The sequence below is a fragment of the Gracilinanus agilis genome, chromosome 3 (assembly GCF_016433145.1).
Source record: "Gracilinanus agilis isolate LMUSP501 chromosome 3, AgileGrace, whole genome shotgun sequence".
Lineage (NCBI taxonomy): Eukaryota > Metazoa > Chordata > Mammalia > Didelphimorphia > Didelphidae > Gracilinanus > Gracilinanus agilis.
The window spans coordinates 558512125-558525341 of record NC_058132.1 but is presented as its reverse complement, the minus strand read 5'-3'; the positions used below and the strand labels follow the sequence as shown (position 1 = coordinate 558525341).

At 34.8% G+C, this 13217-nt stretch overlaps 1 protein-coding gene across 1 annotated transcript in view; it reads left to right on the top strand.

The window, feature by feature from the left end:
- The window catches only part of LOC123242663 (LIM domain only protein 7-like), a 152413-nt gene that overhangs the window by 110760 nt on the left and 28436 nt on the right, over positions 1–13217 (top strand). Inside the window, exon 4 of the mRNA XM_044670587.1 lies at positions 5258–5327. Coding sequence (XP_044526522.1) covers positions 5258–5327 — 70 coding nt within the window. The remainder of the gene's footprint in view (positions 1–5257; positions 5328–13217) is intronic.

The following is a 13217-nucleotide window of genomic DNA, read 5'->3' as shown; positions in this document are numbered from 1 at the left end:
CTTTGGCATTGTAGGTGGTGTGTGTGGGGGAAGGATGTTGCTCAGCTTGCATTTTAGTGAGAGCTATTTCACCCCCTTATAGCATGGAAATGCTGAGATCCCACGTACCTTCAGTGCTGGGCCCTGTTGTGGGGTCCCTTCATTCGTCTGGATTTGTTTTTATGACATCTTGAGGAGTCCTATCTGTGTGGGTTAGCAGAGGTTAAGCAAGCTGCTTCTACTGTGCTGCCATTTTAACCTGGAAGCTTCCAAATTATTTCTAATGCTATATATAATGTTCTCTTGGTTCTGTTAATTTCATTCTTCACAACTTTATGTAGGTATTTGCATGTTTTTTTTAAAATAACCTATCATTTCTTATAGTGTAGTAGTATGCCATCTCAATCATATGCCCACAACTTTTTTAGTCATTCCCTAATTGATGGGCATCCCTTCAATTTTCAACTCATCTTTTTCTTAATGTGATAATAATTACAACTAAAATGTGTTTTATGCTTTAGCAATCACTTTATAAAACTGGCCTCCCTAAATGCTAATAGGAATCTCTATGAGACTGGGAGTCCAAGTATTGTTTTCCTTCTTTATAGATGAGCAAACTGTGTTTCAGAGAAGCATTTTAATTTAGAGGAGGTCCTATAGCTGGTAGTGGTGGAGCTGCTTCTTAAACTGAAAAATATTTTTGGTTCCAAGTCTCAATTCTCTTTTTATTATGCCACATTGCCTATTGTAGGAATTGAAATTAATTAAAAAATTAAAAATATTTTATATACAGCTAAGTTTTAGTTAGCATGAATAATGATTCCTCCTGAAATAGTCATATGATTTGAATTTTTCATGGAATAGTTCTTTTGGGCTGTAACCAATTGCTGTTTTACATGCTTATAACTTTGAATAGTATGAATTTGAGTCCAAGCAGCCACTTTACAGGATTCGCTGTTCACAATAATTAGGATCTAGATGCACACAAAAATATATATTATATATTGCATCCCAGATTATAAAGTATTTAATGATAGAATGTGTTATCTATATATAAACTGTATGATTTAGTAATCTTATGTTTAGGAATCTTACTTTTCCTGCCTCCCTAAGAGCCCTTTGTAAAGAGTCCTGGATTTAGATAGAATTTTGTGGTATTATATAGTTGGAAAAAACATTGTATCTCTACTCTGAGGATTTTGATTCAAATTTTGTCTCTGATACTTTTCTATTCCAATAAACATATTAAGTACCTCTTGTGTGTGAGGCACTGTGCTAAGTGCTGGGAACACAATTAATAAAAAGAAAAATCCTGAGGTGATCAGGTAAAAAGGAAAATATTCTAAAATAGTTATAGAAGCTTTCTTTGTGGTGGCAAAGGACAGGAAACAGAGGGGGATGCACATCAATTGGGGAATTGTTGAACAAGTTGTGGAAAATGGTTGTGATGGAATACTGCTTTACCATAAGAAGTGATGAACAGACTAATGTGAAAAAATAAAACATGGGAAGAGCTACTGAAATTATGAAAAGCAAAATGAGTACAGTCAAGAAACATTCTATGCAGCTACAGAATTAATATTTGAATAACTTATGAATGTCTATGTCTTGAGAAAAAATTGATAAATAGAAACATGAAAGACATAGGTTGTAACTGCATTTTTTGGGTTCAAATCATGCCTTATTTAATGCAGGAAGAAGGTGATTGGAGAGAGATACCTGGAATTTTAAGGTAAACTAACAAAAAAATAAATTACTTAAAAAAAGAAAGATAGTCTCTGCCCTCAAGGAACTTATAGTCTAAAGAGGGAGACAACATACAAAAGGAATTAGGGAAACCAGTGGATACCTAGGGATGGAGCATCTTGAAGTTAAAACCAGGCAAAGCAGTAGATACACAGTGGAATGAGTTGAAAGTCCAGTTTCTGTCCTCTATAAAGGTAAGCATTGGGTTGTTGATTGATACTCCACCCTTCAATCAGAGAGAGAGGAGGCTAAGGAAAGTGATGTCAATGAAGGAGGGGTATCTTGTTTCCATGGAGTTGAAACCAGGTAGAGCAGCAGATGCAGAGTAGAGTAAATTTATCACTTAATCTTTCTCCATCTCAGTTTTCTCATCTGTAAAAAGAGGCGATTGGACTATATTGGCGATAGCTTCTGAGGTCCCTTTAAACTCTAATTTGATGGTCCTGTTGTATTTATTAACTGTGGGACCCTAGGCATATCACTTAAGCTTCCTAGTCCTCAGTTTCCTCCTGTGCTGAATGAAGCTTTGGAACTAGGGAGTTCTTAGATTTTATCTAGTTCTAAAGTAAAAAAAAAGATCCTGTGATTTTCACCTACAAAAATAACTACCACCAACAAACTTACTTAGACCCTTACATTTTGAAACAGTTCTTCTGTTTACCCAAAGCAGCTCTTAGGAGAATATTCCAAGGATTCTTCCCATATTACATGTATATCACTCATAATACCTAACTTGACTGGTTATGCTCTGTTTGCCAAAGTTGTTTTGGCAGTTTTTCCAAAGTTCAGTGCCCAGAAATGACAACTAAAATACTGACTATATAATGAAATAAAGCAGTTTTTCTCTATTTCCTTTAACTCCAGCTTTTTTTAGGAGTAGTTTCCGAAATATTTTGACTCTTGTTTCTATCTTATTTTTACCGATTTTTTGGTCCCATGAGCTCTTATATTAGAGGGTTCACAAAGGGCAAGAAAGTAAAATACTATTCCCCTTTAGGTTGTTGCTGCCTTAGGACTAGTCTAGTCAAGTTGTGTCAAGGAAGGCTAAAGAAAATAAAAACAAAATGCTTAACTTCTTTATTATTTAAGATCTTGTTTATGTTACTTTATTTTCTTTACTTCAAGCCCTCATATGCACCTTCTCTTAGGCTGATAATTGAGTGTTAGCTATACTAATATCTATTTCTAGAAGTGACGCTCTGAAAAATTCTCCTAGCATTACTAAGCCTGCAATACAAATGAGATAACTGAAGCACATGGGTAAATTGAATAACTTGTCCAAGGTCAACCATGACTCAAGTGGGTGGAACTGGAATTTATATAACTCTCTCTTCCTCTAGCAAGGTTAAAAATGGAAGTGAGTTTTCTTGAATTCCACAGTGTTATCCTGGTTTTTGACTTTTGACCCTAATTGGTATGTCACTGAAACATTGATCTTCTAAGGTATAAGTTAACCTAAATGAGCCACTCACAAGATACCTCTTTGAGTCTTGCTTTTATCTTCAGGGACTCTGAACTGATTTTTCTGTTCTATGTAGTGCTTGATACTATTTCTATTAAAGCAGTGCTTCCTTGATTTTCTGCCCTATGTATTGTACAGCACATATTTTGTTTTCTAGAATTAAATGGTTATCTGGGTTACCATAACATACTTTGCCAATTGGTGCCATAGCTTGGTAAATGATCAACTTTCCCTGTCACTTCAGAAGGCGACAAGATGCCTTTTGGAGCCAAAACTTCCTTTACTTAGATTTACAGAGACAGTCTTTAAACATACAAGTCAAATTATCAAGCTCATTGTGTCATAACAGGTATAGAATGTGCTTAAGTTAATGAGGGTAGGTGTGCTATCATTTGAATTACTGAGTTCTTTAAATATGTTTGGGTGTGAAAATATTTTCATTTAAGAAAGTCCTAGTAATTTTTTCACATCTAGAAGTTACTGTTCTCTCTCTCTGTCTTTCTCTTGCTCTGTCTCTCTTTTTCTCTCTGTCTCTCTCCAGTGCAGATCCAGATTTCTTACCTGGGACACTGATTGATTAAGTAATTTGATTTGTGTCACATAGCCAGTATATATTACAGGAAAGACTTGAACTCAGGTCATCCTGACTCTGAGACCAGGCTGTCATGTAATTTCTAGACATTAAAGGCATATCTGGTTGAAAAAAATTTTAAACTCATTCTCACTCAAGGTTCCAGTCCTCTTTTCCTTGATGCTTTATTTTATGCTTCACATAGCAGTGATTTTTATTTGATTTCTTTTATTTGATCTCTTTTATTTCATATTTTTTCTTCTTTGGAGCTGAAGGAATAGTCCTTGGGAAATCTTCTATGGGATTTTTAAAATTTCAGGACACCTTTTTTGATATGTGTTAAATTGTACTTAGAGTGTTTTCTAGCATGAGCATTATCATAGATCTAGTTCTGTAAGGGACTCTAGAGATCATCCAATAAAACCCTTTTGTTTGATAGATGAGGAATCTGAGGCCTAAGAAGTTTAATAAATGTTAGAGGCAGGATTCAAATCCTGGTCCTTTGACTTAAGGAGTCCAAGTTCTTTCTTCTGCATTATAAAATCAATTTTCCCTATGAGGTAAGGTATAACTTACTAATAATTTCAGCCCAGGACCCTGCTTTGTCTTCTCGTTACCATGAAAACCAAAATCTTGTATTTTAGGCCAGTAAACAAAATATAGTTCCTATCTTTGAGAAATTTATAGGCTTTTATCAGTGCCGAAAAATCTTTGCTGTCTTCATGGGGTTAAAGTATATTTATATTATGTGTCAAAGTAACAAGAACCTTAGTATAATAATAGACTCTAGTGTAATTATGTTAGGCCTTCCGGCCCCATGTGGGGGAGTTTTAGGATCTGAAGCTCAAAATTGCATTCAGAATATAGTGGTAGAATTATCAAGCACAGACTTGAATGAGTTAATAGTTGGAGAGCTATGCCCCTCTATATCGTATCTTTCAAACTTTTCAGCACACTTTGAAGAAGAGCATTTCATTTAATAAGGTTCCCCTTGAGAAACAATATTATTAGTATGCATAGAACCTACTAAGAAATATAAATTATATCATTTTTTATATCATTTAATTTTCTTTTCTTGTGTTTTGGACAAGTACCAATTGGATTGAACTAAGTTGAAATGATCCTGAAGTCACCTCTTGGTTCCTTTAAATGGAGCTAATTTTAAACATTCCCTAATACATTTATAAGACATAGCTCTACAATTTACTTTGGATAGAATTTTCCGAATCTCAAACATTCTCTTTAAGTGGAATTTAGAAGTGTGTATTAATATTAATCACAGTATTGTTTCTCTTCATTTGGGCAACTAAACAATTTTCTTACAAAGTTGTTTCTTTTTATTGTGAGAAAATTAGATCTGAATAGCAGAGTATTAAATATTTAAATGAGGATTTATGTCTTATGAGTAAACTTTTCCAAAACTTTCTCCTTATTTTTGATAGAACCATGAATAAATGTTAACTTTTAATTTGATGCATTGTTTTTTCATTCTCTTTCAGTTTGATTAATAAGCTTAAACCTGGAATAATTAGGAAGATCAATCGCTTATCTACACCAATAGCAGGTTTGGTAAGTAAATTGTCTTCAGACTTAGATTTTTGTAAAATCTGAAATGCAAGCCTGTTATAAGCAGGATCTTTTTTTCTGAATCTATAAAAAAAAAGGGTTTGGAGATATATTTTAGGAATTTTTATCTTTTCTTTTTTGGAGTATCTGTCTGATAGCTTTTCCTCCCTCTTTTCTGGATGTTCTTCCCTTTCTCTTGGTTTCTCATCTCAGTTTCATCCCTCCCTTTAATTCTGTTCTTTGTTGTTACTGTTTGCGTGGGATCTGAGAATTCATCAGAGTAGGAAACTCTTTGGCTGGGAAACTTTTTCCAATTGATGAATACAGATGACTTACTTTAACTATAGTGTCAGAGAGTATGTTTGGGCATTGAAAAGTGATGTTATTTGTTCACATGTCAAGAATCCAAGACTTCTTGACTCACCAAACTTTACTAAGACATTATCTCACTACCTTTATCTGTTCATATTCTTACTTAATACATTTTACCTGAAGTGACATTTTCAGTGTTAGTGGTAATGACCCCAGCACTCTGGCACCATTGGCTGTGCAGTATGTGCTGCTTAGCTCTCATATAATAACATATAATAATAACAATAATTACCTATATTTATGTGGTGTTTTGAGGTTGCTCAAGTGCTTTTCTTGTAATAAATCCGTTATAACTCATAGAACATGTAATTTTCTTACCATTTTACAGATGAGGAAACTGAGATTCATTGAATTTAAATGACTTGCCTGTGGTTAATAGATAATAAGCACTAGTTTTTTTTAAATAAAACCTTTAACTTGTTAGTATCAAGTCTAAGACAGAAGACCAGTAAGGGCTATGACATTGGAATTAAGTGACTTTCCCAGGATCACCCACCTAGGAAATATATAAGGCTAGCTTTGCCCAAGTCTTTCTGACTCCAGGTCTGGTGCTGTATCCATTGTGCAACCTAGCTACTCCTAAGTATTAACTCTATAGAAGACATGCAGAGAGTGGCAGAGCATACCCTTGGTACTGTTGTTTCATTTTTCATGTTAACAGACTTGTTAGAAAACTTCTGATGTGTTTTAGCTATAATCTTTAATAATTTCTCCTTTCAGAACCTTCATTTCTTTCTGAGAAATGAAGGAAGCTGACTACATTTAGTGGTTCTTAGCCTGTGATCAGTGAACTTTAAAAAAAATTTAGATCACTGTATTTCAATAAAATTTCCTTGAAATTCTGAATATTTTGTTTTACACATTCTGAGAAAGGGTTTGTAGGCTTCACCAGACTTTCAAAGGGGTCCATGATGTATGTAAAAAAATGTTAAGATTCCCTGAGATCTTTAAAGTTTTTCCTGTTTTAAATTCTACACGTGAATGATTCAGTATAAACTCTTCAGGTATGTGTGTACCAGGGGATATTAACAAAGTCTTTGTTAATGAAAGAAAATTTATAATTAAGCATGCAACACTGACCAGTTTCAATTAGCCATGCTAATGTCGCAACCTCTTTTATTTATATTTTAATACTTATTTTTATTTTTTCCCCCATGATTACATAATTCATGTTGTCTCTCTCCCCTCTTCCTTCCCTGCTCCCACAGTTGACAAGCAATTCCACTGGGCTATACATGTATTATCACCTAAAAATCTATTTCCATATTATTCATTTTTGTAATAATCTTTTAAAACCCAACCCCCAAATCATATATATCCATATAAACAAATGTTAAATAATATATTTTCTTCTGCATTTCTACTCCCATAGTTCTTTCTCTAGCTGTGGATAGCATTCTTTCCCATGAGTCCCTCTGGATTGTCCTGGATCATAGCATTGCCTTTAGTAGCAAAGTCTATTATATTTGATCATCCCACAATGTTTCAGTTACTGTGTATAATGTTCTCTTGGTTCTGCTTATTTCACTCCACATTAGTTCATGGAGGTCTTTCCAGTTCTTAGAGAAATCAACTGGTTCATCATTCCTTATAGCACAATAGTGTTCCATCACTATCATATACTATAATTTGTTCAGCCATTCCCCAATTGAGAGATATCCCCTTATTTTCCAATTTTTTTTCATCACAAAAAGTGCAGCTGTAAATATTTTTGTACAAACAAGTCCATCCACATTTTTTTTATCTCTTGGGGAAACATACCTATTTTATATTTGTTAACAAATCATAAATTGCCCCAGAGGACAAAGAAATGTGCTCTTTCTTTGACCTATTGTTTTTCTTAGCCATTTTCAGGGTATGTCCTTTGTAGGAAGTTGGATTTAATGTTCCTTAGAAAGATACAGGGGGCATCTGAGTGGCTCAGTGGATTGAGAGCCAGGCCCAGGGTTCAAATCAGCCTCAGGAACTTTCTAGCTGTGTGACCCTGGGCAAATTACTTAATTCCCATTAACATTAAACTCCCTAGCCCTTACCACTCTTCTGCCTTTGAACTCAATACACAGTATTGATTCTGAGACAGAAGGTAAGGGTTAAAAAAAAAGATATGCTATCTAAACACAGTATATATAAAGAAATACCCCACCCAAAAAACCCCTCCCCAAAACAGGTGCCAGGGATTTATGTAGGAGGGAAGTTTTTAAAAATCAGCTTACTAAAATACTAATTTTCAAGTTAATAAAATGGATATAAAAATAAATTTTTATGCCCCCTTTTAGAAAATTCAAAGCAGCTTATAATAAAATTTAGACATCTTAAAATTTTCTGTCAAAGTACTTACAGATGCTAAATGTAGACTTATTTATAGGTGAAAGTGCCAATACTTCTGAATCTCACAGGTGGTCTGGAAATTTCATCTTACCATTATGGTCAGGAGTTAGTTTGGCATATAATGCCTGTAACTGGGGAGAATTTTCCTTAATAAAGTAGTAATACAGACTGGAACCCTAGGATTCCCCATGGCTCTGTAAGGAGTTTTAATGGTTGACTTCTATTCTGGTTTTGGATATCATGATGCCAGTAAATTTTAATATTCTTTGCTAAAAAGAACCTAGAAATAAATATTACATTCTAAAGACAGCACGGTTTCTTTTTATCTAGGTAACTGAACTGCTTCATAGATACTGGTTTTTCCTCTATGTGAGTAAAATTGATAGAACCCAGGCAAGTTAGATATGTGTATTGACTTTGTTTTTCATGTTGCTATTCAGAATAATATTAACCTTATTAGCTAAGTTAAAAGAATTTGAGGTTTGGTTTAGGGAATCTTCTTTGCCTTGAAGGGTGACATTCTAAATTTTATTTAGAATCACTGAAGTATGTGAGTGACTTTTAATTTTATTTTTTTGTTAGTGAGTTTTTATAACTGAATTCATGTCCTAAAATTTTAATTATGGCAATAATTTTATGCATGGATTGCATTCATTTTGATAAAATTAATCTCTGGCCCAAAGCTTTGCTATTTCTTCTGAATATAGACTGTTAGGTAAAACATCTTCCAGATTTTAGTAAAATTGCATGTTAACCCTGTTATTTTTGGCCACTAGAGGTTTAAGTTACAGTCTTACCATTTTATGATTAGATGGAAGCATAGCATTGAAAAAAGTTTAGATTATAAAAATAACATATTAAGTGTTCATATTTGGAGCTGTATACTGAAAATGCTATCTAAATCTTATTTTCTATCTAGAAACTTAAAGCAAATGTTTTCCTAAATGCTTTAATTTACTAATTATCCATCAATAAAGAATGTTCTCTGGAATTTGAAATACAGGAAATTTTATTTCATTGAAAAAATCTTACCTTCCAACTAAAAATAGAAAATGGGGAGAGACTCAGAGTGCATAGAGTAGTTTCTACTTAGGATCCCCCTGAATACCCAGTCATGATCTCTGGGTATTCTGACCTCCAGTTAGTGAGAGTGAAGCAGAATCATTTTCTTTCACTGGGCCAGTTGTGCAGAACCCTTGGAGACAATTGATATATAAAATCAGTATCTCTTTTATTATGAGGGGATAAAAATTGAGGATCAGAACAAGGGGTTCCTTACTCTAAGGGATCTAGCTATTCACCTCATAATCCTCTATGTCTTTTGCAAGAGGGAGGTTTAGAGTCTTCTAGCTAACTTATTAGCTCCCTATTTCTATATAGATGTTCCCCAAAAGCTGACTAAGCTACCTATCTATAACCCTCAGTAGTTAGTTTGATTTAGTTCAAAAGCTGTCTCCAAAACCTGTTATGATTACTCTCAAATGGCTAAGGCCTCCCCAGGGGGTCTGACCCCTGAGGTAAAACCTCAAAGCCCATATGTCAGGATTTTTAGATAAACCCTTCTTGAAAGCACAGCAGGTATGGTCAGATCCTTTTCTAGATATTCCCAGTCAAACAAAGAACCTCCAAAGATGAATTAGGGGTTTCTCCTTCTTCCCACACAGGTTGAGGTAGCTAAGCTCCAACAAGCTGCCTTTCCTGCTCCCTTCCGGAAAGGAAGGGTCCACCTCCACCAGGAAGTCACTCAATCTAGCAGTTGTCACTTCCAAACTGTTCTTCCTCTGCCTGCTAAAATCCTTTCCCTTAGGTTCCTAGCCTGTGCATTAAAGACAGCCTTCCACTTCTCTTAAATCTTATCCTATCTCTATCCTTTTCCCATTATACATTTTAAAATCACTATGGATCATTGATTCCAAAGCAAAGGAGTGGTAAGGGCTAGGCAATGGGCTTTAAAGTGACTTGTTCAGGATCCCATGGCTAAGTATAGAACATTTAAAACTAGATAGTAAGATGAGTCAAGAATGCTTGTCTGGATTTTTGGATAAAGAAATCAAAATTATCAATAAGCACATGAGAAAGTGTTCTAAATCTCTTATAATTAGAGAAATGAAAATCAAAACAACTGTGAGTTACCACCTCACAATGAGCAGATTGGCTGAAATGACAGCAAAGGAAAGTAATAAATGTTGGAGGGGATGTGGCAGAATTGGGACATTAATGCATTGTTGGTGGAGTTGTGAATTGATCCAACCATTCTGGATGGCAATTTGGAACTATGCCCAAAGGGTTTTAAAACACTGTCTGCCCTTTGATCCAACCATACCACTGCTGGGTTTATACCCCAAAGAGATAATAGGTAAAAAGACATGTACAAAAATATTTATACCTGTGCTCCTTGTGGTGGCAAAAAAATTGGAAAATGAGGGAATGTCCTTCGTTTAGGGAATGACTGAACAAATTGTGGTATCTGATGGTGATGGAATACTATTGTGCTCAAAGGAATAATAAACTGGAGGAATTCCATGTGAACTAGAATGACCTCCAGCAAGTGATACAGAGTGAAAGGAGCAGAACCAGGAGAACTATATACACAGAGATTGATAAACTGTGGCACAATCAAATGCAATGGACTTCTCTACTAGCAGCAATGCAAGAATCCAGGACAATTCTGAGGGCCTTATGAGAAAGAATGCTATTCACATCCAGAGAAGGAACTGTGGAAGTAGAAACACAAAAGAAAAACAGTTGTTTGGTCACATGGGTTGATGGGGATATGATTGGGGATGTAGACTCTAAATGATCACCCTAATGCAAATATTAATAATATGGAAATAGGTCTTGATCAATGACATATGTAAAACCCAGTGGAATGACTCATTGGCTATGGTGGGGGTAGGAGAGGAGGGAAAGAACATGAATCATGTAACCATGGAAAAATATTCTAAATCAATTAATTAAATAAAAATTTTCAAAATAAAAAAAAGAATGCATGCCTGAAACTATGAAGGCACTGTAGGAGGTCAAATTTTGGAAATAGAGCCTTTAGGATACAATTAAAATACTATCTCCTCTGTGAGGACTTCTGGGGTTTATCCTCATCCATCCAAGGTTTATTCCAAATGTGGTTTTACCAAGGTAGTATATAATAGCAAGACTGTCACCTCTGTAGTTCAGGATAATATGCTGCCCTTAACGCATCACTTTTGGCTCCTTTGTTACATTTTTGACACATTAAATTTGTAGTCAACTAACACCTCTTTGTTTTGCAGATTAATTGCTTCTTTGCCATTCTTCCCCTTCTTTGTAAATATGACATTGATTTTTTGAACCCAGGTATGGGATTTTACATTCAAGCCTATGAAATTTAATCTTACTAGGTTTGTTCTAACACTCCAGCTTGCCAGTCTCTTTTTTGGGGTCTTTACTTATTCACTGTGTTGACTCTACCTTCTAACATGTGTCATCTGAATATTTGATTGGAGGAAGAAAAGTTTGTTTAGGAACCATTACTGCAAAAGAACAAGTTCATATGGATACCATCAACCCATACATGTCCTACCACAAGCTGTCACAAAGGCGAATATTTGGAGGTGTTATCATTCTCTATATCACTCTTTACTCCTCCTCCTCTATTCTTATGGCTGCTTTTTGTATATCTCTTTTCATTTAACGTCTCACCCTCTTATTTATTTGGTATTTTGAATGGTTAAGGTGCCTTAACTGTTGTTTAAAGGAATGGCTGGATGGAGATACAACTTAGGGATCAGGAGAGTAGTTCTAGATTTCCCCCATCCACCCACCTTCTTATGTGTATTCATGTAAGAGAAGGTAATGAAATAATAACATGATGAAGAAAGCTTATTTCATGACTTACTGGAGAATGTCCTCACTGATTCAAAGCTCTGATATCCTTTTAGCTCATACAACCATACTTAACAGTTGCCTTTGGTTATAATCTTTAATTCTCTTCTTAAAGGTTTTTTAAAAAAAGGGATTTTTAAAAATTATCTCTTGACACTTTCAGAGTAGTTATATAAGAGTTTCATTCTAAATATTTTAGCATGTACTACATGGGAATTAGTCCCCAACACAGAAGATTGAAAATTTAGTTAAGACAATCCCTTCATTTATGAGACATTCTACTAGGAGAATATGAGAAGAGACAAATTACTATAATGTAAAATGATGTGTGATATATAATAATAATGATGATGATGATAATAATAATGATGATGATAATAATAGTTAACATTTATATAGATCTTACTATGTGCCAGGTCCTGTGCTAAACCATTTACAATGACTATCTCATCTGACCCTTACAACAACACTGCCTATTGTTCTGGATTCTATGACAGACAGATATAAATGACTTATCCTTGGACACACAGCTAATAAGTATCTGAGACCATGTTTCACCTCAATTTTTCCTGACTTCAGATCTTCCACACCACAGAGCTAGCCAATGCTGACATATGCATAGGAGGTTTTTTTTTTTTTCTGTCTGAGTTCTGGGAAGAAATTGTCATAGACTTCCTACAGTCAGGTAGATCTCAGACACTTCCAATTTCAGACAGTGACTGAATGACCCTGGGAAGGTCACTTACCCTGTCTCAGGGTTGTATGAGGATAAAATGAGTCAGTATTTATAAAAGCATTTTGCATACTTTAAAGTGCTATCTGAATGCCAACTCTTTTTTTTCTTATTCTCCTTTCTCTTCCTCCCTTGCCTCCTCTTTCTTTTTCTTCCTTGTTTCTATTCTTTCTTCCTTCTTATTCTACAGGGAAACACTAAATGAATTTTAGTCAGAGTGCCTACATTCTCCTCCAGTCCCATTAGAATATGAGCTTTGTGAGGGTAGGGGCTGTGTCTTTGCTTTTATTTGTAACTTCAGTGTTTAGTATAGTACTTGGCACACAGTTAAGTGTATAATAAATGTTTGTTTTTTGTTTTTTAAAACCCTTACTTTCTATCTTAGAATTGATACCAAGTATTGGTTCCAAGGTAGAAGAGTGGTAAGGGAAAGGCAATTAGAGTTAAGTGACTTGCCCAGGGTCACACAACTAGAAAATGCCTGCATCCAGATTTGAACTCAGAACCTCTTATCTCTAGGCTTGGCTCTTTATACACTACATCACTTAGCTGCCCCAATAAATGATTTTTAATGACTGAAGAGGGATGTAACCAGATTT